We start from the raw sequence: 26,127 nt of genomic DNA on the forward strand, positions 1-26,127 counted from the left end.
ATTTTTTTTCAGTGTAGGAGGCTCAAACAGTGACCTCATAGATATGAATGGGAGTGGAGATACTAAAGGTCTCTCTAAGAGAAGAGGGGACGGACATAAATCAATCAAAGCCTGCGTCCACCAAAGCTTGAGTGAGACTTCAGTGGCCACTGGATGAATGAGAACGATCTGTGGAGTTAGTGAGTCGGATAAATGTTGTTTTCTGCTGGAATCCAAGTCAATACTTGACCTTTTCAGGCGCCGTCACGTTGTCTCTGCTTTTCTAAAATGTTGTTTTCTGTCTCGTTAGAAGTTGTTTGTGTTCTGGTTTTGTGTCATTTGTGTCTTTGGTGCAACACATTTGATTTTTTTGTTCATTGAGGTTGTTGTAAATTAGATGCACAGTCTATAATTCATGCTAATCAAAACAGGGTTAATTCAAATGGCTCCGTCACATCATATTTCACCATGAAATACAAACACCACCGGTAGGCGTGACGTCTATGATCCACTTTTCAATCGAAACACAGGCATAGTGACATTTTATGACATTTATACTCCGTCTACACTAATAACGTGGATCCGTGTCGTGTTTACAAAGCGACTGAATCGTTTGCCCGTGAGTCGGCTGCTCTGATCGGCCAAACTCTACAATATCTATCTTTATTACGGGTTTTCTATCATATTTGATAAACAGTTGGTGAGCGAGAGCGGATGCTACAAACAAAGTTAGGAAGTTATTTTCCGTTGTGAGTTTATGACTTGTTCTAACATCTTAGTGGGTGTGAGCGAGGCGACCCCCCCCCCCCCACACACACACACACACATATTTCCTCATTCCACCCATTGCACAACTACAGAGCTCGAAAAATGAATTTTTCATCTTAATTAAAATCTACCAGGTTCCTTATCTGATCTCTTCAGTAAACAACATGTGTTTATTGACGTGTGCAGATCCCTGATGACTCCATCACCGGCTCCCCCGCTGACTGATCCGCACTCTAACATGTACTGTATGGATTCTGAGAGGACTGATAATGCACTGACCTACATGGAAACACATGTCCTAAGCATCAGGTCACTGGGTTGTCAACCCCCCCCCCCCCTTCTCTCCCTACGTTTCCGTTCACTTTTTAATTAACACGAAAAGCTCAAAAATACATTAAAAACCCTGATTTAATTGATAATATTGTTAATTACTGTGTAAATCACTCTTTATCTGATTGAATAACTTAGAAAATCTTACAGGCACCATGCACATTAATAGACATTTCTGTAAATGAGCCAGTTTAGAAATCTGTATTATTATTATATCCTTTATATTATTTAAGAATTATTTTTCTACATATATTTTATGGGATCATAAGACCCCCCCTCCAACCCCCCTTGGTTTAATTGGCAAACTGAACAGCACCAAAAATAGTGAGACCAGATCTGTGTCCCTCCACAAACATACCTGTGAGGACAGTGCCCCCTGTTGGCCGGCCTGGTCAGTGGCCTGGACTCGGACCCGATACGAGTCTCTGCTCTCCCGGTCCAGAGATTTCTCCAGAATCACCATCCCAGACACGGCATCGATGGAGAAGAAACCGCCGACCGAGTCCAGCAGAGAATAAACCACGGTGCGGTTCAGACCTGGAGAAGACACGAGAGACAAACGTTCAGGGGACAGACCTTCTCCTTCCTGTTCATGTGAATCCTTATTTCCATCAGAGAGACGATGGATACCTGCACTAATTGCATGTGACACATTTACAATAGAGTATCTCGCCCATGTCCTAGTCAGCACTTTGGATTGCTTTCCCTGCACGTGGGAAACTTCCTGTGCTCGTTTATCGGCCACGCACCCCCCACACACAACCGAGCGGCTCACCTTCATCGGGGTCGCTGGCCTGCAGGCGGGTGAGCAGGGCCTTGGGGGCTGCGTTCTCGAACACACTGGCCAGGTAATGAGGGGAGGAGAACGAGGGGGCGTTGTCGTTCACGTCCAACAGTTTGAGGGAAATGTCCGAGCGGCAGAACAGGCCCCCCCCGTCGGTCGCCTGAGCTATGAGCTTGTAGGTGGGTGTCATCTCTCGGTCCATGACGGTGGCCGTACGCAGCTCACCTTATAGGACACAAACAGGTAGACGTGTGCGGGGGGGGGGGGGGGGGGGGGGGGGTTTAATTTGTGATGTGCAGGGGGTTTTAATTAACGACAAACCCGGAGAGGGAGAATAATTGAATGTACCGGTGTTTGCGTCCATGTAGAAATCTTCGACCCCGATGCCAAACAGGGAATATTGAATCTCTGCACTGGAGCCTGAGTCAGCATCCGTGGCGCCCACTGTCAGAATGCCCTTGTTAGTGGGAATGTCCTCAGGAAACGAGGCGCTGTACACCGCCTGTCACGACATACACAAACACACAAACACACACAAACACATGGACGTCAATTCCTGACAAATATAAAATACATCTGTCCAGCACATCAAAAACACATTAAAGTGTCGGCCGCTGCAGCCATTATCCCGGCTGACAGAACGAGCACACCGCGGGGAAGTGGCCTTTAGTGACCCGGCTCCTCTCCTGCACGAGTTCAACAAACACACTCAGCTTCTAACTGCACTGTGTCCAAGTTCAGTGCAGCACATCCCATCCTGTTAATGAGTTCATGTACGAGATGAAATTGCATTTTCACTATTTGTTAGGGGGGGGGGAAACAATCAAGTTCAATACACTGGACATCAGGAAAATGGGAACAACAAAAAGAACATTGAATTTTACCATATTATAGACTAAACTTATTAATAAAACTTTTAAAAAATCGGCTTGAAGCAATTATCACTGTAATCACTGAGAGTACTGCATTCTTAATATGGCTTGTTGTAGAACTACTGTAATACTGCCAATAACACACTACACACACTGATGTCACTGCACTGCCACATTGGCCTCTTAGATTAAGATCCCATTAAATCCAGGAATTTATTTCCACTTTCTCAGTAGCATCGAGCATTTTCAACGTCTTTGACATTTCAGAGAATAATGGATCCTGATTAAAAACAGCTGCAGTATTTAGTTTGCTCACATCTTTACAAAAGCTTTTCCGGTTGATATCTTTTATGTTGTTATTAAACAACGTGTTAAGTTTATTTCACTTGAGCAGATTCACATTGTTAAGATAGTTCCTTTTATCATCCTTCATTAAGAACTAGACAATCATGTGAAGTTCCTCATTTTATATCATAACCTTGTTTGTTTTCTTTTGCGATAAAAATCCAATTTGTTATAAGAAATATTATTATTACTAAAACTACAGTTACTAGTGTGATTTATGTTTGGAGTCCACAGTGATAAATGGGTGAAGGGCAGAAGATGTCACACCATGTTAAAGCATTATGAGACAAATTGCAAAATGTGAATATGATTTGATTGATTGATTGATTGATAAATACTCTCTTACATGTTGTCTTACTATGAGATCAACGGGTCGCACTACTACCACATTAATAATGATATAAAAAAGCTTCTAACAGCACAGTTACTGTACAGAGTCTGACACTTAGCGTCTTTAGATGCAGTCGATGCAGTTTAAAGTCAGAGAAACCACTTTGTGAAACCCAGTGCCGACTTATCTGAGAACAGAAGGAATAGAAGAGGAGAACAGGGAGATGGGGAGAATTGATTTCAAAGAGAATTAGTACGAGTTTAAAGTGAGAACGAAAGTTTCTCAACTAATTATGTGCAATTGAAGAACTGCAGAACTCTCCTCAATGAAAAGGGATATTCCTCGAAGACCGCGCGGTCCAATTATCTTCCCCTTTCACTGGGATCTTCCAGCCATGCACCAGCTCGTGCCTCAGTATTAAAACTCATTAGGATGACTCCGAAAATTGCAACGTAGGAAACAGTTAAACAAGCTCAAGTTGATTTAATGACTTACACTTTGGTCTGCGTGTTATTTTCCATTTAAAGAGCAGTGCTCAGCAGCTCTCTAACCTGAATGCTTCCAACACTGGCAATCATTTGTTTAATCGTAAACTCCAGGAAATCAGCTGATATGAGCCTTTCACAAACATAATTGCATTTATCAAAACTTTGTCTCTACAGAATAGTAATATATGTTATTAAATTCAGGTTCTATATATTAAGTTTTGTTTTCATTTTATCTATTGTTATTCATAATAAAAGTTTATGGTCAAACTTTAAAATAAAAATCAAGCCTCCATTACATTTATCTATCGTAAGAATTCTGTTACGAAATTGAGGAATCATTTCAATTTTTCGCAAATATATAATCAGAAATCTTAAAACATTTACTCCCTCACATAAGCATCGGCATCAGCCATTAAATATCCATATCGGTCAGGCTTTTCTTGTGTTTATCATTTTGTGTGTGTGTGTTTGTCCTCGTTCCACTGTGCGTCTTTAAAGTAATGTAAGAATAAAGTTGAGTGCAGCTTAAAGACCTTGATTTCTGCACGTTCCTTATTCTTCCTGTACACTAACTGTGTCACTGAATGTATTTTTAGGTTGTGATTTTACACAAAACACTAATTGGATTGTGGTTCGCCTGGAAACAAACAGCGATTAAAGACAAGTAATAAAACAAATCAAATGAAAAAGTTCATCTCGCCCCGGTCGGCTCGATGTTTGTGTTTCATCCTCATTTCACTTGTCTCCACGTCTTTTCATCTCTGACCTGGTTGCAGATGGGACTGTTGTCGTTGGCGTCCATTACAGTAACTTCCACTGCAGTGCGAGCGACATAGAGGCCGTCGCTGGCTGTGATGTTGAGCAGATACCAGTCCTGCAGCTCCCGGTCCAGCAAGCCGCTCACATAAACCTTCCACTCCCCCTGCACCGGGGCCAGGCCGAACACGCCCCGCGGGTTCCCCCCTGCGGATCATAAGCACCGGGATTAAACTGCTGACACTGCCAGGGCAAAGAAAGAGGTGAAGATGTGTTGTGACAAAAAAACAAGAAGTCGTATAAGTCCACAAGATCAATAAACACCAGCCCCCCCCCCCCCCCCTACCCCACCCACACACAAACATACGCATTTGGTGCAATCAATAAACATCTATCATCAAAGTGTAGAATCCGGCTGCCACTGGCCTTTCCAAGTTTAAAACTCTGACCTTTTATTACAACACTTCCATTAGGCCAATCAGTATTTTTGTAAATGCCAGAGCGGCCGAGCCAAAGTGTATCATCCTCAGTCATTATCAGGCGCTGCGACGTGAATGGAAAACATCCAGCTCAGCATCAAGGTGACAGCTTTTTTTTTCTTTTTTTTTTACGACTGCCATAAAAAAAAGAAGTGACCACACAAAGTCATGCGTGACTGTGAGAAACGACCACTTACTTTGGAATCTCCAGCTCATAGACAAGTCGTAAAATCCTCTTGCAGGATGAGGCAGCGTTTAGTTTTCAGTTTTATGTCGCTGTTATTTGTGTTTTCATTTCCGTTTGCTAATATCTACAACGAGCTGAGGCGCTGCAAACTGTGCACGACACCATCTTAAAAATAAAACTAATAATAAAGTGCGACAGAAGTGGTGTTAAATAAACGTTAATATGATTAAGACCTTTAAGACCCAGGAGGTAATATTCTAAGATTATAAGACAAATATCTAAGGCCTGAAATTTTTTTTTGGGCCCATTTGGAGAACCCTGTCTTTACATACAAAAATAATAGAGGGCAGAAAAACTGATATAGAATCATATGTCTACTTGAGAGTAGAAGTTTGTTTTTAACTGAAAACTAAAGGAATAAAATCAAAAAACTGCCTTTTCTTTTTGCCCTTGCTTGAAATGTTGTAGATAATAGAAACCTAAGTGCAGTCAAATTAAAAGATAATATAAAAAACAGAAGGTTTGACATTTGAGTTAGAATTCATAAAAGATTTGACCTTTAATAATCACGACTCAACATTATCTCAGTGAACCAACAAATCGCTGCAGAGGTCGTTGAACTGGATCATCCGTGTTTCTCCACGTTTCTTCACCTGTGATGTAAAAGTTGACCTGCCGGTTCTGATCGGTGCCGTCTCGATCTCTGGTCTTCAGAGAGGCCACCACCTCGCCGAGGGGGTCGCTCTCCTTCACCGCCCCCCGGTAGAGCTCCCTCTCGAACCGCGGCGGGTTGTCGTTGACGTCCGACACGGTGATGGTCACCACCGTGGTGGAGGAGAGAGACTTCGACTCGCCCAAGTCGGAGGCCACCACCTCAAAGCTGTAGCTGGAGCAGGCCTCGTGGTCAATCTGAGTCACCGTGGTGATCCAGCCCGTTTTACTGTCGATGGCGAAGACGGAGCTCGTGGTGATGGGGCCGCTGATGGAGCGCGTGTCCTTCGTCAAGTCCAGGTTGTAGGAGAGGAGAGGCCCGAGTCTGTAGGTTACCTGAAAGTTATCAAAGGATACACAGATTATCAAATACACTTCTGAATCCACTGTTCTCAGAAGAGCGATGCAGTGTTTGTACCGCACTCACCTGTCCGTTGGAGCCCCAGTCGGGATCGAGGGCGCGCACTTGAACCACTCTGGTCCCAACAGGCATTCCCTCCATCACTGTGGCTACATAAGTGTTGGTCTCAAACACCGGCTTGTTGTCATTCACATCCAGGATCTGCACAGTCACAAAAAAAACATGTTTTTTTCAGCTTAGTCCATAGTGGAGCTCCAATTTGACCGAGAGCATCTATCGTGAAGCTTAAATTGGGTTTCACCAAAGTCATAGGTTCAGAAAAGAAGTAAAATATGTAGTTAAATGAGAATTAACTTAAAAATGTAAGCCTTTTGTCTTTAGTGAGACGATGGTGCAAATGTGAAATGAAAAGAGAGAATATGGGCATTGAGCCGGGTTGAACTCAAGCTACTTTACACATTTTCAAAAAGTCTGTAACATAAATCCCCAAAAAAGCCGGTTCCGTGTTTGACTGCATTACCAACCTTGACCTCCAGGTCCACGGTGGTGACGGACTCGATCAGGTCCCTCCGTGCTGTTGCTGACACCTTGAAGCGGAAGATGCTGACCTCTTCGTAGTCCAGCGGCTTCACCAGACGGATGAGACCGGCCTCCCTCTCCACGAGGAACGTCCCCCCCTGGTTGCTGTCGAGCGTCTCCCCCTTGACCACAGTGAAGAAGCCCGTCTGTCCGGGGCCCATGTACACGGACCCCAGCACCGTCCCTACCGCTGTGTCCTCGGGGATGGTGAAGGAGTACTGTGGCTGGCTGAAGGAGGGCACGAAGGCGTCTGGAGGGACGACGTGGATGAAGGCCGACACCAGCGAGTGTTTGGGTGGCGAGCCGCAGTCTGTGGCTTTGACGAAGAAGGACAGAACCGTCCCCTGCAGGTGGTCCACGGTGCTTTTAGTCATCATCCAACCGCTGTCCGGCTCCACCTGGATACCAGCACAGCCACACTGTCATATACTCTGACACCCTAGAGTCTATCTATCTATCTATCTATATATCTATCTACCTGTCTACCTACCTATCTATCTATCTACCTACCTATCTACTCATCTACCTATATACCTATGTACCAATCTAACTACCTATCTACCCATCTACCCATCTACCCACCTACCTACCTACCTACCTATCTACCTATCTACCTACCTACCTACCTACCTATCTATCTAAGTATCTATCTATCTATCTATCTATCTATCTATCTCTCTCTCTCTCTCTCTCTCTCTCTCTCTCTCTCTCTCTCTCTCTCTCTCTCTCTCTCTCTCTCTCTCTCTCTCTCTCTCTCTCTCTCTCTCTCTATCTATCTATCTATCTATCTATCTATCTACCTACCTACCTATCTATCTATCGATCTACCTATCTACTTATCTATCTATCTATCTATCTATCTATCTATCTATCTATCTATCTATCTATCTATCTATCTATCTATCTATCTATCTATCTGTCCATCTATCTATCTATCTTTCTATCCATCTATTGATCTACATATGCTACCTTTTATGTTATACAGCCTTTAATATTTTCATTCAGTCACTTGTTAGTTATTTAATTGCGTTTCCCTTTTCAACAGTAAAGACTGACTGAGGCATCACTCTTCATGAAACATCATTTTCATTTGATGAGCAGAGTCGTATAGTCTACAGCTGACAGATGGTTGTTAATCCACACAAATGGGAGGGGGGGGGGTGTCAGCTGAGAATTTATCTCTTAATTGAAAAAGGGGGGGAATCAGTATCGCTCTAATTGGAAACATGGTTTACTCTCGTTAAACACATTTGTGGAAGTTTGGATCTGGTTAAACTTTATATTTCCATTTACGTTTGAAACTCAATAAAAGCGGCCAAGTGACAAACGGTGAAGAGTAAAATTCACGGACCTCCAGCACATCGACCAGCGACACACGAGCTTCACTATAGAGGGAGTAGGTGACCCTTCCGTTAGGCCCCGCGTCCGGGTCTGTAGCTTGGATCTGTGTGACCAGAGACCCTTTGGCAACATTTGCTTTAATGCTCATGCGGTACTCCACAGCTCTGAAGCGGGGGGCGTTGTCGTTTTCATCAGCGAGGACAACTCGTACTGTGCAAAATGATGCACGGCCTGAAAAAAATAAATGTAGAGATTAAAGCACATACATATTTGTATAATATAAATATAGAAATGAGTGATTATATTGTTGCGTTCACTGTAGATGCTTAAATATTCATAAATCCTTGTCCACTACTATACCTCCACCGTCCAGGGCCATAACGGTCAGCACCATGTCCTTGTTCAGAGGATTCTCTCTGTCTAACTTCTGCAGAGTGGAGATCTCTCCGTCGGCATCGATGTTGAACTGAGTTTTCCCGAGGTCGTTCATGAATGAATACGTGATCTGGCCAAACAGCCCAGAGTCCTCGTCTGTTGCACGAACCTGGACGTCGACACAGAAATTCAGGAAAATGAGATGTTGCCTCGCAGCAATAGGGTCACAGGTTTGAATCCCACATTGGCCTTTATGTGTCCAGTTAAACATTTTCTCCGACGTTTAAAAAGAAACATCAAGACCCATCTTTTTACCATAACCTTCTCCTGACTTGTTTTTACCATAATGGCTGTTATGATGGAGGGAGACTATTAAGTGAGGAAGAAAACTCACCTGAATGACTTTTGACCCAGGAGGGGCATTTTCTTGGACCTCAGCCAGGTAGAACCTCTGACTGAACACTGGGCTGAACAGGTTCGCTCCCAGGACACGGACAACCACCTGTGGATCACTGGCACTGTTACAATCATCATCTTCACCACAACCTCATCATCGCCATCACCAAAAAAACTACAAAACTGGGATGACGTGTTATTACTGTGTTATTACCGCTGTTACCATTCCTTTACCATGTTAACACTGCTACTGTATGTTCTGACTGCTACTCCATGTTACCACTGCTACTCCATGTTCTGACTGCTACTCCATGTTCTGACTGCTACTCCATGTTATTAATGCTACTCCATGTTCTGACTGCTACTCCATGTTCTGACTGCTACTCCATGTTACCACTGCTACTCCATGTTACCACTGCTACTCCATGTTCTGACTGCTACTCCATGTTATTAATGCTACTCCATGTTCTGACTGCTACTCCATGTTCTGACTGCTACTCCATGTTACCACTGCTACTCCATGTTACCACTGCTACTCCATGGTCTGACTGCTACTCCATGGTCTGACTGCTACTCCATGGTCTGACTGCTACTCCATGGTCTGACTGCTACTCCATGTTCTGACTGCTACACCATGTTATTACTGCTACTCCATGTTCTGACTACTACTCCATGTTACCACTTCTACTCCATGTTATTAATGCTACTCCATGTTCTGACTGCTACGTCATGTTACCACTGCTACTCCTTGTTTCCTCTGCTACTCCATGTCATGGGGTTTATCAGACATGTTGGGAAACTGAGCCAAAAAATCCCACATTTCCCGCTTGTAATTTACATTAAGAGACAGATGTGACCATTTCTCCTCCAGTTGGCAGCTCATCCTCGGAGCAAATTAGAAATGACACGAACACACATTAACCTCTAGCTGCGGAGCCGCTCAGCAGGCGCCAGTGAAGAGCTGCAGTCGTACTGCATAACTGCAAAGTGCTTGTAATAAATTTGAAGCGGGGTTTTCTAAAGCAGGTCACGCAGCCTGTTGAGTATTAAAAAAAAAGGGAAACAGACAGCAAATCAGTCGACAGAAATACATTTTATAAGCACTGAAGCCGCCTCACCTGAGCAGTGTTGGTGAAGACTCCATCTGACACGGACACATTGAGTTGATACGAGAGTTTCATGCCTTGTCTTCTCTTGTTAGACAGACGGAGCACTCCTGTATCTGCCTCCATCATAAAAGTCATCCTCTCGTTGCCGGAGACAACGCTGTACCTGCAGGAGAATTCACAGAAATGAGCACGGTGATGATTATTGTGCTCACAAGCTGCTGGAAATCAAAGTATTCTTGAGAAGTGCAGAGTTCGAATTTTAATTTGGGTTGTTGCTTGAAAAGGTGTAAATGCTCTAATGTTCAGAAAACACATCACCTTCCTCACACTGTCCTGCTGCTCCTCTTGGCTTCGTGAGGGAACGTGCCAAACTAACCATTAGGCTACATTATGCAAATGAAGAGCATTATCACATATTGATCGACGAATAACAAGGTCTTCCTATGAGTTTCTGTGTTTTCTGTGGAGGAGAGGAGCTTCCTGTACCACAGACTTTGTGTACTTTTTTTAACTTGGTAGAACTATTGCATCCACAAAAAACAACACATACAACCCACTAGAGGAAAGAAACTAAAAATACATATCACGTCAACTCTAAGAAAAAAGACAAAGAAGGTTTTCTGAACAATCTTTGAGTTGACCTTTGTTTCAAAGGAAATCACGAAACAAAGGTCAACGTCAACATTCATTGTACAAAATGTTACTTCAGCCAAGAACACTTTCCAGAGTTTCTCTCTCGTGTTACCTCAGCCTTTGAGCATCGCAGATGTCGGCGTCTGAAGCCTGAACACAAGTCACAAAGTGTCCGCGTGGAGCGAGCTCGCTCACGAAGGCCTCGTACATCGTTTGGCTGAAGTTGGGTGGATTGTCGTTGGTGTCGGTGACGGTCACAGTTACGCTGACGTCGCTGCTGAGGGCCGGGTCCCCGCTGTCCTTCGCTCTGACGATGAAGTTGTAGCGCTGGACGAGCTCGTAGTCGAGCAGGCGTGCCGTGAATATCAGGCCGCTGCTGCTGTCGATGTGGAAGTAGTCGCTGCTGTTGTAGATGTCAGATAAGATCTGGTAACTCACTGCAGCGTTCTTCTCCGAGTCCTGGTCCTGAGCAAACACCTACAGCGAGAGAACCATTTAACTTTTCAGCGCATTATGAATTATTCAAGATAAGGTCTGTTTTGTTTGCCCTGAAAGACGCTATGAGGCTGCGGAGGCCTTTCGAAAAAGGAGATAAAGTTCTGGGTCTTAATGAGACTTTGTCACTACACAGTCACAATCGCAACCAGATCAAAATAATAGTTCAACATCGAACAACAAAAACAATGAAGACGACTTAGGGTCACTAAAATGGAAAAAAAATATTTTGAGATTTCAATAATGAAGTTGAAATATTAAGAGAAAAAGTAATAACTTTAGGCTACATATCATTTGAGAGGCACAATATCAGCAGAGTCTGTGTTAAAATGAGAAATGTGGAGCGCTCTTGTGACACTTATTAAACATTTTTTCATGAATGTTTTTCTTTTGGCTTTATTATGATCATATTTCTCATTAAACTATAAATTTATTCTCGCAATGTAATGACTTTCTATTCAACTACGACATATTCACATACGATTATTACTTTATTCTCACACGATTTTCGAAATCTCTGAATATTTTCTTCATCTGGTCTGAATACACCATCCTAATACTACGTTGTATAAATATACTATCTCATACTACATTGTAAGTGGGAGGATAAACTTTGTTGTTGTTGATCTCAAGTGTTTTGAGCTGCTTGACAAAATAAAAATTACATAGATTGACCAATGAAGTGAACTACATCACAGTTTCAAGCCCAGGTGTATTGTAAGCTAAAACAAATAATAATATGGTCCTTTATTCTTAAATTGATTTCTTGAATATGAGAACAATCAAATAAAGCTATAACCTGTCTGACTACAGATATTATTACAAAAAAAAACAATAAATTCAAAAAAGCTTAGAATTGTCTCAGGGCAACAACAGCCCTGGTCTATTATCTGCTTAAGGTCGAGTGCTTCCACTGGGAAATTTCTAGGGAAATATGGCACTATCTGCTCATACATAAATGATTTGGAATCTAATATTCATCCACAGAGCTGCCGAAGGGAAGTGCAAGTGTAAACAATAATTCAGCGAGAGTACACACACTGTAAAGACACAATACAAACACACACACACCTGTAACACTGCGGTTCCGATCATGGAGTTCTCAGGAAGCACAGTGGAGTAGGAGTTGTTCAGGAACAGCGGCGGGTTATCGTTGACGTCAAGCACGACGATGTCCACGTCCACCTCAGACTTGGCCCCGGTCAGAGTGTCTGTAGCCTTCACCGTGATGCGGAAGTACTGCGTGGTCTCGTAGTCCAACGGGTAAACCACGCCGATGACGCCCGTGTCGAAGCCGATGTCGAACTGGAGCGAGGGGTCTCCGTCCGTGAGGCTGAAGATGACGTTCTGGCCTTCAGGGCTGGTGGCGTTGATGCACAGGACGGAGGTGGAGACGGCCACATCCTCTCGGACGGTGACGCCATAGAAGGGCTTGTCAAACACTGGCATGGCTTTGTTTACCACGGTGACGGGCAGCTCCACCTCACTGGACAGGGGAGGGAGGCCGCCGTCAGTGGCCACAAGGACCAGCTTGTACTCTGCGTTGGATAAATCCACCTCAAAGGCTCTTTTCAAGCTCAGCTCCCCTGTCACTGGATTCACCTGCACACAATGTGGAAGCAGTGGTTTGTACCATGAAAGGACAACCTGTGGATTTCCAAACTTCCTTCAGGACAGATGTCGCTCTCACCTGAAAGTTCCCGTGCTGCTCCTTCAGGCTGTAAGTCACTTCTCTGTTCCGGCCGAGATCTTGGTCAATGGCCGACGCCTTGAAGATAGCCAGCCCTGGCTCTGCTTCCACCTGCACAGCAGCGTAGTACGGGAGGTTCACAAACTCTGGAGCGTTGTCGTTCACATCCTCCACCTGCAGAAAGGACAACAACACATGTATGGGGTAATTGTAAACAAAATTAAAAAAAATATTTCAGGGAACTGAGGACTTAAAGAATCGTGATGGATCACAGAAACTAGGATTACTACCCTGTGTTTGTATGCCTTCATCAACAAATTAGGTTTCTGTCTACAAAACTAAAAAAGGCCACCGTGACCAGTTGACCAACCAAATCTAATCAGTTAATCCATGATTCCAAATGAACGCTTATAACAAAGTTGATAGGACTTTGTGGAGAAGTTCCCGATAAATTGTGTTCATAAGGAAAATAATCATTTTTGTAGAGTCACAGCGACCTTGATCATTGACCTACGAGCACACTTTTCCTCTAAGGGTTCTTGAAAAATCATATTCACAAGAATAATATGTAAATATGGACAGACCACATGCACACATAATGTCACTGGGTGTTGACAGAGAAGAGAAATAATAAAAACAAAGCATGGGGCAAAAACTTATAACCCAACTGGAATCTGGAGAAGTTCAGATCCCAAAATGAAAAAAAACAACATAGAATTTAAAACTGTATGAGTTTGCTCACAAAGCAAAATAACATGTGCACTTGTGTGCGACAAGAAAACACAATCGGCAAAGTTTCCATGCAAGTGGGAAATAAGACCCTCATGCACACACACACACACACACACACACACACTTCCACACACAAGTTTCCACTCCCACCTGCACTCGTACAGTCACCCGGGCCACTCTCAGTATCTCGTCCTCTCTGTTGACCTCCACCACCAGCTCGTAGCTCTCCCTCTCCTCCCGGTCAAAGCGCACGCCGGTGGTGAGCACCACTCCGCAGGTCGGCCGGATGATGAAGCGCCCGCCGGGGTTCAGCAGGGTGTACTTGAGCGGCTCGTTCAGGCGCTGGCCGACCGTGTTGACCACAGTCACCACCGTGACATTGGCCACGTTCTCTGCGATGGAGGCGGAGTAGAGCGGTTGTGTGAAGAGGAGGCCGCTGTCCATCGCCTCTCTGACGACCACAGTCAGAGACGCCGTGCTGGAGAAACGTCCGTCCCATACCTGGAACCGGAACAAATAGAATAAGGCTGAGAAGGACAATCAATTTGTTATCTATCTGTATAAAACACGGCAACACAGGGAGACCAAGCAAACACCACACGGAAAGACCCTGACCAAATTTGGAGCATACCCCCGACTCGCACTCAGCTCCGATGGGGAAACGTCTCTACACATAAACAGAACAGCTGACTCAGGGCAGACTTATCCACAGTGTGTGATGCTGGAGGTTTGAAAAAAATGCTGCGTGCGTTGCTGTTTTCTCGTCTCCACCCTGCAGCCTGTAGAGCTGCAGACCACCCCTCGCTCTGAGGTGTCCTACATCAAGACACTGAATAACCAGAGGCTCTGTTCTACAGCTGACCCTCTTAGTCTCAGCTCCCTGGGGGAATGATTACCATCCAGGCCAAGTGCATACTGATTATCAAAGCCAGAGACAGAAATTCTCATCACGTGAGCACCCTGTCCACTGGATCAATCACTTCACCTTCACATTAAAGCGGTAACGATCCTTATTGAGGTTGGGATTGATGACGGTGACCACTCCAGTGTTGCGCTGCACCGAGAAGTGCTCCACCTTGTTGTCCACCAGAGAGTAAACCAGCATGGGGGTGACCGACTTGTCCGAGGTCGTGTCAGGGTCAAAGGCCTCGACCCTGAGCACCTCGACTCCCATGTAGGTCGGCAGGAGGAGGACTGTCTCGTACGTGTCCTGGGAAAACCTCGGAGGCGAGTCGTTGATGTTGATCAGCTGAGAAGAGGGAGAAAGAGAGACTTTGTTGTTTTTTTAAGGTTTACAGTAGGAATTAAAGTGGTTTATGAGGCATTGATCTACCTTTATAACCACGTCTGCTGGGCTGTCAGCCGTCTGAGGAGGCTGACCACCGTCTCTGACATGAACCCGGAAGACGAACTCAGAGAATGTCTCATAATCCAGGCTGGCGATTGTCCTACAATATAAGAACAAATCATTTACTCAGGAATCACGATTTATATCACCTTATGAGCAGGTGAATCAAAGAGCATCAACTTCACTGACCGAATGGATCCCGTCCCAGAATCCACGCTGAAAAACGTGCGAGCGGTGTCGTCTATGATCTGGAACGCCAGCAGGGCGTTGTGGTTCCGGTCCCTGTCGGTCGCCCGGATGACCAAAGGGTTCCCATCCTCTCCCAGCACCACACTGTTGACTGGAGCAGCCTCACTGATTTCACCCATATACCTGATGTAACAGAGGGAAACTCTACGTGTAAAAATCCCTCCTGAGGATGATAACTGTCAGTTCTCAATGTGGCATGTCAGCACCAAACCTCTACTTTCTATCCACTCTAAATTAGCTGATCCACTGATACCTGATTTGTTGGAAGACAGGCGGGTTGTCGTTGACGTCTCCCACCTGGACGATGACAGAGGTGCTGGCCTCCACTCCAGCCATGCTCAGAGCCTGCACCGCCAGGAAGTAGGAGGTTGTTTGCTGGCAAAACAAAGGTGAGGAAAAGTTGGTGTGTTCTATAATTGTTGCAAGTGAAAGTTATTATTCGAGGAGGCTATGTTTTCTCTCCTGTGTGTTTGTATTTGGGAGTTTGTCAGCAAGATAACACAAAAACAACTGCACAGATTTCAGAGGGTGTCAGGGAAGAATCAATTAAAGATTGGTGCAGATCAGGATCAGGGGGCGGATGCAGAACGGTTTTTCATTCTCTCTGGCATCGCAAAATAAACAGTTTTTCAACCTTTTCACTGAAATACCAGAGAATAATTTATGGATCTAGATGAAAAAAACATGGCATTTTAAGGGGTTTGAGTGTGTGTGAAATTTATTTTAGCCTGTTTGAATATAAAGGGAACATTGGATCTTTGCAGAGGTATGTGTTCTCCTGAGTGCCACTCTGGTTTGTACATGTTCTAAGTCAAAAGTGAAAAAACAACCTGTGCAGGAAACCAAAATTCAAATGAGGCTTTCTTCAAATGCTAGTGCACCACTGCTTTTCTATTTTAAGGACCTAAAAAAATCTTACAGCAACTGTGCAAAGCGGTGATAATATTCAAAGCTGCAGAGATTGTTTTCACGTCTGTTCACTTCAAAACTCGTCATTGGCCCAAACTTTTTCCTGAGTATCTACAACGAGTACTTGCAGGTGGATGTTGAACTGAAGATCATTCACATACCTCAAAGTCAAGTGGTTTGCGTGTGCTGATGACACCGGTGTGTTGGTTAATGAAGAAGCAGCTCTCCTCGTTCCCCCTGCTGATGTCGTAGATGAGAGCTGAGCGGCTGAGGGCGCCGACGGTCGTCACGTACGTCCCGACGGTGCTGTTCTCCATTATCTGTAAATACAAAGTCTAATTTGAGGCTGAGTTAAAGTCCACTGGTGATCCTGTATTAACCTATTAAATATCAGAGATTGTCCCCCGATACACCCGACTTCTCAGCTCTGTCTTTACCTCAGCCTGGTACTCCTTCTGAGAAAAGGTAGGTTTGGAAAAGTCGGAGAGAATCATGGAGATGCGGACGGAAGCTGTGGCCATGAGCGGAGGAAAGCCGCTGTCCGTGACCCGAACAGTGAGCGTGTAGAAGCCCACGAAGGTCAGATCCAGGTCCTTGGTGATGAAGATGAGCCCTGTGGTGTTATCGATGCCAAACACGCCGGCGGAGTTACCTGGAGGAAGAGTAAAGGTTAAACACTCCATTACTGGTTAATATATCGAATTGAATCATAATCCCTGTTTGTGAAACTGACAAAAAAGAGAAGAAAAGAGAGAAATACAACTTTCAGATCGCATCACACCTGCTTCGATGGTGTACGTCAGCTTCCCGTTGATCCCGTTGTCTTTGTCTAAGGCCGTCACGTGCAGCACAGACGTTCCAACGGGAGACGACTCGTAGGCCAGAGCGTCGTACACGGTGCTGGTGAAGTACGGGATGTTATCGTTGGAGTCCTCCACCGCCACCAGGATACGAGCCAGGTCTCGGTTAAATGGAAATTCCTGATCCTTGACCTGCAGCAGCATCAGGGAAAATGAGAGAGGAATACGCATGGAGGCTATAAATGAAGGAAACCAGCTAAAATAAAGTTTGGCAGGTGGAGTTGCCAAGAGGTGCATTACTTGGACGACACCACGGGGCCAACACACACATTAACAAACACACTCATGAGTTGTTGTGCGGCCTCTCACCATGATGGTGAGGATGTGCTGCGTTCTGGCCTCGTAGTCCAGCCTGTCCGCCGTGTACACCACTCCGGTGCCGGGGTTGACCCTGAACAGCCTCATGCTGGCGGGGTCCACGCTGCCGTAGATGGTGAAGCTCAAACGGGCGCGCTCGTCCACGTCTGTCGCCCGAACCCGCAGCAGCTCCATGTCAACCGGCACGTCCTCCGAGACGCTGACATCGTACGTCGCCTGCGAGAAGACCGGAGGGTTGTCGTTGCTGTCTTGAATCCGGATGAACACCTGAGTGACGAGGAGAGAAAGGGGGGGGGGGGGGGGTGGGTACAAAGATAGTCGGTGTAGTTGGTGCAGAGAAGAATCGTGCGCCTTGTATTTTCCTGGCGGATAAGAGCGCTGGTGTAGAGGCAGCTGATAATACTTTATATAGTTGTGGGGAAGTATTGTCATCCTTCGTTTTTTCATTTTCAAAGGAAGAGAAACCTTTAAAACTGTTATCACTATCTCTCCACACCGAGGCAAGGCAATATTTATGTTTGCTTCTCAGAGCCGTATGGTGTGTTGTCAAAGAGGGATGTGGGCAAGTTTTGGGATTTACACAAACACTTGACCTTTCCTTGCCCGGGCTAATCCCATTAATCCAGTGATATCGAGGATTCCCCTCACAAGGCAGGCCCAGTGGGGCAGCCCAGGCAGCGGGAGCACGGGAAATGTCAAAGGCAAGAGTATATTTCATAGTCAGCAAGAGATAATTTGGGGGAAAAGGGAGTGTGAGTGTCAGAGGGAGGAAGGATGAGAGTAAACAGCTCCTCTCGGAAGAGGTAACAATAATTTAATTTGATGTGGGTCTGGAGTGTGTAAATGTCAGTGCCAGAGCATAACAACTCAAAGAGTGTGAGTACCTGCGCCGTGGCGAAGTTGGTTCCATCCGTCACCTGAATGGTCATGTTGTAGACAGCCTGCACCTCTGCATCCAGGGGCTTGGCCACAACTAGAGTGCCCACACCGACCTGAAGGTCATACTGCATGTCAAAGCTCCCTGGAATCACACACACACACAGATCACACAGGGGTTCAGCCGCTTAGTATTCACTTTGTGTGCTAAACTCAGGTGCTCTAAGTTATTACTGTGTAATTGTCTTGGCCAGGTGCCTGTGTCTGGAGCCGGAGGGTCTGTGAAATAACGTAAAAATGAAGCAAAAAAAAAAAATCCAGTGCAATGCAGCGGCGAGCCCACTTGGCAACCTGAGCGCTGCTAACAGCCACACAAACATCTGTCTTATCACTGCAAAACACAACCCATCTCAGAGATCAGAAAACCTGCAGCCGGGTCTGTGCCACCGGCGGTGAGTGTACAGTTTAGAGGCTTAATGTTTGATTAGAGCGAGGGCGAGGGTTGACGAGCGTTAGGTATTCAGCACCAGCCTCCGTCTCACTTCAGCTTCTCTCCCTCTCTCGAGATATCTGGGAGCCGGCGCTGTCCTCAGCATATGAATACTGATTGGGCATTTTTCACGGGAGCACTGATGTGTGTTGAGTTGGAGCGAACCACGGGGATTTGTGCTTTTTGTTGTTGTTGTGTAGGTTGGTCAGTACTACACTACGGGGGAGCTGTCTCGCAGCTTTAAGAAAAACAGACATTTCTGTGTGCAGCGTCGAAATAAAACATTTGTCCTGTTTCTTCTCTGTCTGATGATATTTCACGGGTTGTTAGCGTGTTATTGAAACAGTAGCATCTGTTTAACATCGGTACTGGATGTTTATGTGTCTGCAGAAGAAACTGAGTAGGTTAGTTAATAAATAAAAACAATACTGAAGCAATTAAAGCTTTTCACTGGAAAAATGATTCATATTCAATATCACACTCTTTCAAATTTGTCTTAATTAAAGATAACAACCTTGATTGCTGTCAGCACTTAAGTGACAGGCGTGACTAATAAGTTAAAGGTGCCCCGTGGAATTTATAATCTCTAGTGGTGTTTACAGCGATACATCTTTATATAGATTCGTTTATGTCACATATTCTATCAGCTATATTCTATAACTATACAACACAACAATTCAAAAAAATATCTTTTCTACTACTGCAGTACTTTGGACACAGACATAATATCCTTTACTTTATTCTGTCAAATGTGGTATAACAGATTTTCTGGGGATAATGTGAACTTGAGTGTAAACCTGATGATTTTGTCCCTCATTTGTATCTTTGAATAATTGTTTCAGGCGTAAAATGTTTTCACTCTTTTATCTCCTTTATTGGTCTCCACCAACTCCTGAGGAAAATATCTGTCCCTTAAACGCTAAATGCTTTAATATGCTCAGCAGCTGGTCACTAACTTTAAACTCTAAACTTTTAACTAGTAGCATGAACCTGTGCTGGAAGAAGATAACAAATTAGCGCTGTTTGTGTGAAGTTGTATGACAATCCTTTTTATAAACCCAGATCAATATGTTCTGCCTTTGGCCAAACACGGCCCCGGTGCTACACGCTGCATTTCAAGCGTTTGCTGACTTCCTCCAGACCTGAGGCGTCGGAGGAAGAGGTGTGGCGAAACTTAAGCTTTGACCGAACCTGTGTCGAGAGAGCAGTTCCTTCCACAGGCGTTCTGTGGAATGTAGAACATTTCTCTGGCTAGACGTCCACCTAGGAGAGAGGGTGAGAGGGATAAAGTTAGAAACAGAGATTATTCATATTTTACGAATTGGAGGATATTCCCCTGATCAAAGTCTGCATCTTTCACAGTTTATATACGGCCGCTCTGCAATGTCGACAGTTTTCACAGTCATGAGTGTTATTAACTAATGTAAGCAGACCGTTCATCAGAATAATTCAGCTCAGGAAAGGAAATGTGACTCAGTCGTGAATGATAATTTGAGTCCAGCTCCAGTAGTTTGAGAAAAAATATCCTCATCCCTCCGCTTGCACTTTAAGCACAAGAAAATGAAATATTAAAAAGCTTTTCCTGTACAATTACCCCACAGGCGTCACACATTAGCATTTTCTGTATCTTTTAAAGAACCTCTAAGTGAGGGATCTGGGTCTCTGCAAATGTTGTTTTTTTTTGGTAAGAAAAACTACCGAATAGCAAAAGCAGTAATTATCTATTGTATTCACAGATTATTCTCTCACAGGCTCTAACGGCATGGAGCTGCTCAGCAGCAGCAGAAGTCTTTCTTTCATTGTCATAAGTTTGCTTCTGAATAAATAAACCCTCAAGAGCCACATAACTTTTTTTTTAACAGACTTTGCCCTTTACCTGTTTACAATTAATCTCCACTACATAATGTGCCACTGGCATTTTGATTTTAACAAGCTAATTTAGATTGTGAGGTTAATGAGAGGTAAAAGAAATGAACAGAAATACGTGCATGTTGTGGGAATGTTGTTGAGGACTGGGAGGAAGGCTGCTGTTTAACGTGAGCAACATTTAAGTTTTAAAGGAAACTTATTTATCTTTTGCTGTTTTTCTTTCCTTTAGTTTGTTATATAGATTTTCTTTTTATGTAAATGTCCTGCAAAATATGTCTCCTTAAAAAAGATGTAAGTATAGAGTGTTGGTTCTGCCTCATGCAGGGCCAACAAAAACAGCCAATCAACATCTGTACAACACTATGACGCTGAAACTATGCAGATGGTCGAATTAATTCAATTCAAACACTTTATTCATGTCTCGAGAGGCAATTCAGGATTTAAGTGGTTCTGTCTGAATCTGACTCACAAGTCTGATGCTTCCAGGGATAAAAACAGAGTTTATCTTTTTATCATGTCAATTCAAAAAGGTTGAAGCCAGCTTTAAGTGAAATTCAAATATCATTTTTTTCATATTTTACATTAAAGTACAATAAAACACATAATTTCTATGAATAACTGCATTCTAATTAACTTGAAATCACAGGATCCGTCTCTGGCCTGTTCGGTGGGGCACGTTAATTTGTCTTACCCACGATATTGAACCAGACAGGCGTGCTCGACTGGCTGACAGCGACGACGCCCACCGGCTGAGCCACGGCAGCCGACTCCGAAATCGAGAAGTTGTAGTACCTCTGGGTGAACACCAGGGGCAGGGGCGAGGGGACGGGTTTGCGAATCCACTCCACGTGGAGTTTGACAGTCGACCATAACGGAGAATCACCGCTGTCCTCCGCTTTTATCTGAGGGAGGGAAACAAATATTAGACATCATTGGTGAAGGAAGTAAACTCAGAATGGATTCACCTCTAGGATTCATCTGGGGTGAGTCTATATATTTATTCCAAGCAGGCAAACGTCAAGACTATTAGAATTCAAGTCTCCCTGTCAACACAATAATGACAAAATCTATACTCATCTCCTCCACACTGACACCACCCCCCCTACATTTACATACAACTGCACCTCATCCATGAATTATATTTAACATTAACCTCGACAGTTGATCTCAGCACTTACACGGGGCGGCCGCCCCTGTCTGATTTCAAATTGCTCACTCGTCACTTTCACACATCAAATCGAAAACGTCATAAATCAAAGACAAATCTTTGAAGGGAATCGTAAAGTGCCGTGTTCACTGACGAGTCGAATGCTTTATTATCTCCGCCCCAGGAGGTAAAGTTTTTCTTATCTGTTAAGTAAGCAGCAACAACTTTTGAATGGATTGACATAAAACTTGGAGGAAGGATGAATTGTGGGTCAGAAAAGAAACCTTTAAAGTTTGTGGCGGCTCCGGATCAGGGATTTTGTGTTTTCAACATTTTCCTTGATTTATGAAAGAATAATTCATGAATCTTGATGATAAGAATTCAGACATATTAAGTCTAAAAAGGCATAGAGGTAATGATGTCTGATCTACTGAGCGGCCGCATGGCTTCTATAGTGCTGCCATACTAGCCAGTAGCCCCTCAGATTTACCTTTAGCCTCATAGACCCTCAAGTTGAGCATGACGCCAAAACCCTTGATGACGCCAAAGTGCACAATTGAGGATATGTCCCTAACATCCGCTGGTGGATGCTAACACCTGCTAATATCTACTGGTAGTTGGAAAGTTAAATTGTGCGGAAGACCTTCGAAGGAGATATTCACCATCTTGTCCTATATTCTAAAACAGGGTGCTTAGGGATTAGATGAAGTCCAGGCCATGCGACACTTAAGTGCCAATTTCAGGCAAGAGTATCCGCAGTGCACTGTGTTACCTGATGTGTATAAATGTCAGCTGTGCCATCCCCCTCTGCATTTTTGAGCTCACTGACCAAGGAAATGACTGCGGGTGTACAAGCTCAAACATCTGGATCCGTGCCAAGGTGTTTGGTCCACTTTGCACTTGACGCCGAGCACTATTTACTGATGGCTTCCCCTTGAAGGCTTCGAATTATGTTGTAACAAGAAACAGGATTTGGAAAAGCAGGACTTGTGGCGAGCGGGGACCGTCCCTGAAAGAGGCCTCAGTCTTAGAAGAGTCTCTAGTGAGGTTAACTGAAATGTCTCATTTTGCCAAATCTTAGCTTAATGACTCCACAGAGGCCCCTTAAATTCTGCCCTTTCGTTTGAAAATAGATCTGAAACTATTGAAGATGCATATGAACTGTTGATTCCTGACTGAATCCACATAACCTCAGCTACACAATGTTGGTTGTTGCAGGTTTGGGGCCTTTTTTGTGGAAAGACATTCAAAGGTTTTTGTGTAAACCGGCTTAATAGGACAGGGCCATTCGTGACCATATTTCAAACATGAGACTCACAGTGAGGATATCGTAGCTTCCGGCAGTCACCACCTTCTTTGACGACACCATCGCCGTCCTCGGGTCGATTCCGAACCTCTCGTCGTCGTTACCGTCCACGATGCTGTAGGTGATGTTGCCATTTGGTCCAAGGTCGCGGTCGTAGGCAAAGACGCGGTACACCGGCTCACCGCGCTTGTTGCGGTCTCGCTCTGGCAAGCTGATGCGGTAGGTGACCTCCGGGAAGGTGGGCGGGTTGTCGTTCTGGTCCTCGATGTGAACGATGACCCACACGGTGGACTGGCGGGTGGTCACGGGTCCGTCTATCACCGTCACCTGAGCAAATGTGGGAACATTTGAGTCCCCTGAGCGAGTTCTGATGGGTGTTCATTTGCGAGGGCGTGTGTTTATTAACATCTCCCACTGTATGAATGTCACTGTGGTGCGCAGGAGGGCGCGTGGGGCCGAGCTCACCAGAAATCTCTTTGTATTATTGATCCCCTGGAGGCAGAGGCAGAGGTCTGATCACTGATCAATTGGATTAGATCAGGGCGAACACCGCTGCTGCCAGCTCGGCCGCTCTCTAGACTAGTAATTACAGACAGGCGCTGTGGTATGCAGTGCATGCACAGGCAATCCAGCTTGACATCTCAGGACCAGACAGGAGACAACAAACACTCCTGCCCCCAATTTTAAACTCTTCTTAGCTGTGAATGTTTGACGTATATACGAAGTGATAGATGTGAGCGAATTTCTTTAACGTCTGCTGCCTTCTTTTTCTCGCGTGTTGTCATAAGCTGGGCTCTTATTAAATCCTGGAGCCCGAACAAAGCAGACTTATAGAGCCTGGACAAGTCCGCAGGCAATACAGCAACACAACGCCTCGCAGCAGTGCTGTGGGTCAACCGCGGGTTATTTCATTCATTTTGTCAAGGGGGCAAAGTGCTCGTGGATTCCACCGACTTCAATAAGTTGAAGGACAAGTCTGGGAAAGTGGAAGTTTGCCTGTGTCTCCAAAGTCGGGAGTCTGTGATTATCAGGTTCATCTGCATGCAGAGCAACAGGAGCAAGTGAAATGGTAATCACGGAGCTATCTGTATGCCCAGTGTCTGCGCTTATCAAACGCCAGGCAGAGCAACTCCTCTCCTCCCCTGTTCTCATTCTGACTTGAGAAGATAACCAGTGATGAATGATTACATTTAGAAAAAATCCTCAAAACCTGGGGCCCAAAAGTGCAGCCATTCATCACAGTTTATGGAGCCTTGAGGGCCTGCCAGGGTTGTCCTCCGCCGTGTCTCTGTTAATAGTGAGCTGTGGCAGGTGGCGGGGCCAGATAAATAATAATACTATAAAGCAATGAGCGCTGTAAGAGGATTTTACTGTACCTCTAAAAAGTGCTCCGCCTGTTGTTCTCTGTCCAGTTTCCTCGCCGTCGTCGTGATGAGTCCTAAATGTCACAAAAGAGAAACTTTCGATCACAGAGACAGACACATGAATGGACGAGGAGCTGCTGCTACTTTTACTGTCTGGATTCCCAACATCATAAAACATATTAAAGTTTACAAACAGTGTAAAGTTTTACGAGGCCAAAATAACTTCCAATCAGAGTGAAGAATGAGCGGCCGTGCACGTGTGAATCCCCACATGCACACGGATGATATATTGCTCTTTGTTACCACAGCCTGCAGCTCTGGCAGAGGCGATGGCATTTGGCACATGCTCACGTGGCTGTGGGTCACTCGGTTGGCCAGCGTGCCACCGGGACATTGGGAAAGGAGCAGGGCTATTGATAACACTTTGATCGAGCCACATTATTCCGCTGAGCAGACTGCCGACTGCACGAGAAATCACAGCCTCCGACGGCGGCTCCATTTTCCCAAAGAGCAAAGACGCCACCTCTTGCTCCCCCGACGCAGATTGTGTTGATCGATAATTTCAAGGTTTCCTCGGTAAAAAACTTTAAACAAATCAAAAATAACCTCTCCAGACATTATCAGATGGAAAAGGGAAACGCAGACATTGATTCAGCGACTTATTCAGCCCTTTACGTGTTCGTTTTACAACACACAGATATTTGTTTTCCTAGAGAAACGAATGTCCTTGAATAGTATTCATGAGACGAAACACAGAGAAACCTCTCAGCTGCGAACCAACTATATCATCCTGGGTCGTAAATACAAAGCTGCAGTGATACAAGGACTGAAATGTTATTATTTACTTTTTCTTATTGCGAAAAATGCCAAAAATCACAGACACAGGCTGAAATTCAAACATATATGAACTCTGATGTGTTTTCTGTTTGCATTTCTATGCAGAATAACACTGAATGTGCACGAACGTGTTTGTCAAAGCCTAATGAAGCAATGCAGCAAAGCGGGATTAGTGTGGAGGCTCCAAATATCTGTGTGGTCCACACTCAGCGGAGAGGCGTGCACTCTCTCACGCTCGCTGCCGTGCTCGCACATATCGCAGTGTCACCTTGAGCTTGCTATGCAGGCTAACTTCAATTAAGCAAATTAGGAGCAAATCCAGAGCGACGGCCACAAGCTGCAGGAGAGAGTGAGAGAGGGTGGAGAGGGTGGAGAGGGTGGAGGTGGGGCTTGTTCAGTGGAGCGCAGCGTGAGTAACAGCTCTGATAAAAATCAATGATCTACAGCTCGCAGCAACTCTGCAGCCGGACAATCCTCCATTTTAATTGGACGTCAGAAAAAAGTTTAAATATGCCCACCCACAACTTCCCATGCATATGAAATTCCATGTAATGGTCCAGTGGCCTGTTTCCAATCTTTAGCCTCCCTCTTTGGGAGATAGTGTCGGTAATTTAAACTGGGCCTCGTTCTTCACAGGATGAATAGCTCCCGTACGTTTTCTAAGTGGAGTGAGATTAAAAACACCAGGTTTAGGTTTTCTAATCATTTTTAGATTTCTGCTCGTTGCCGCTCGAGCGCATCGACTCAAACATCCGCAGCCGAGTTCTGTTTATGTTCTGGTGCAGCGGAATCAATGCGATCAAAGGGAGGGTG

General features: G+C 44.8%; 1 protein-coding gene across 1 annotated transcript in view; it reads right to left on the bottom strand.

The window, feature by feature from the left end:
• Nucleotides 1-26,127, bottom strand: part of LOC133969577 (protocadherin Fat 3) — a 66,027-nt gene that overhangs the window by 23,630 nt on the left and 16,270 nt on the right. The window contains 28 exon segments of the mRNA XM_062406147.1: nt 1,436-1,614; nt 1,853-2,086; nt 2,210-2,363; nt 4,664-4,860; nt 5,973-6,366; nt 6,458-6,592; nt 6,916-7,368; nt 8,322-8,542; nt 8,672-8,855; nt 9,081-9,188; nt 10,201-10,354; nt 10,937-11,301; nt 12,391-12,921; nt 13,010-13,183; nt 13,892-14,242; nt 14,727-14,990; nt 15,075-15,189; nt 15,279-15,461; nt 15,592-15,713; nt 16,409-16,567; nt 16,685-16,899; nt 17,029-17,239; nt 17,417-17,692; nt 18,310-18,446; nt 19,983-20,054; nt 21,352-21,562; nt 23,126-23,440; nt 24,490-24,551. Coding sequence (XP_062262131.1) covers nt 1,436-1,614; nt 1,853-2,086; nt 2,210-2,363; nt 4,664-4,860; nt 5,973-6,366; nt 6,458-6,592; nt 6,916-7,368; nt 8,322-8,542; nt 8,672-8,855; nt 9,081-9,188; nt 10,201-10,354; nt 10,937-11,301; nt 12,391-12,921; nt 13,010-13,183; nt 13,892-14,242; nt 14,727-14,990; nt 15,075-15,189; nt 15,279-15,461; nt 15,592-15,713; nt 16,409-16,567; nt 16,685-16,899; nt 17,029-17,239; nt 17,417-17,692; nt 18,310-18,446; nt 19,983-20,054; nt 21,352-21,562; nt 23,126-23,440; nt 24,490-24,551 — 6,176 coding nt within the window.

This window comes from Platichthys flesus, chromosome 15, assembly GCF_949316205.1.
Source record: "Platichthys flesus chromosome 15, fPlaFle2.1, whole genome shotgun sequence".
NCBI classification, from domain to species: Eukaryota; Metazoa; Chordata; class Actinopteri; order Pleuronectiformes; family Pleuronectidae; genus Platichthys; species Platichthys flesus.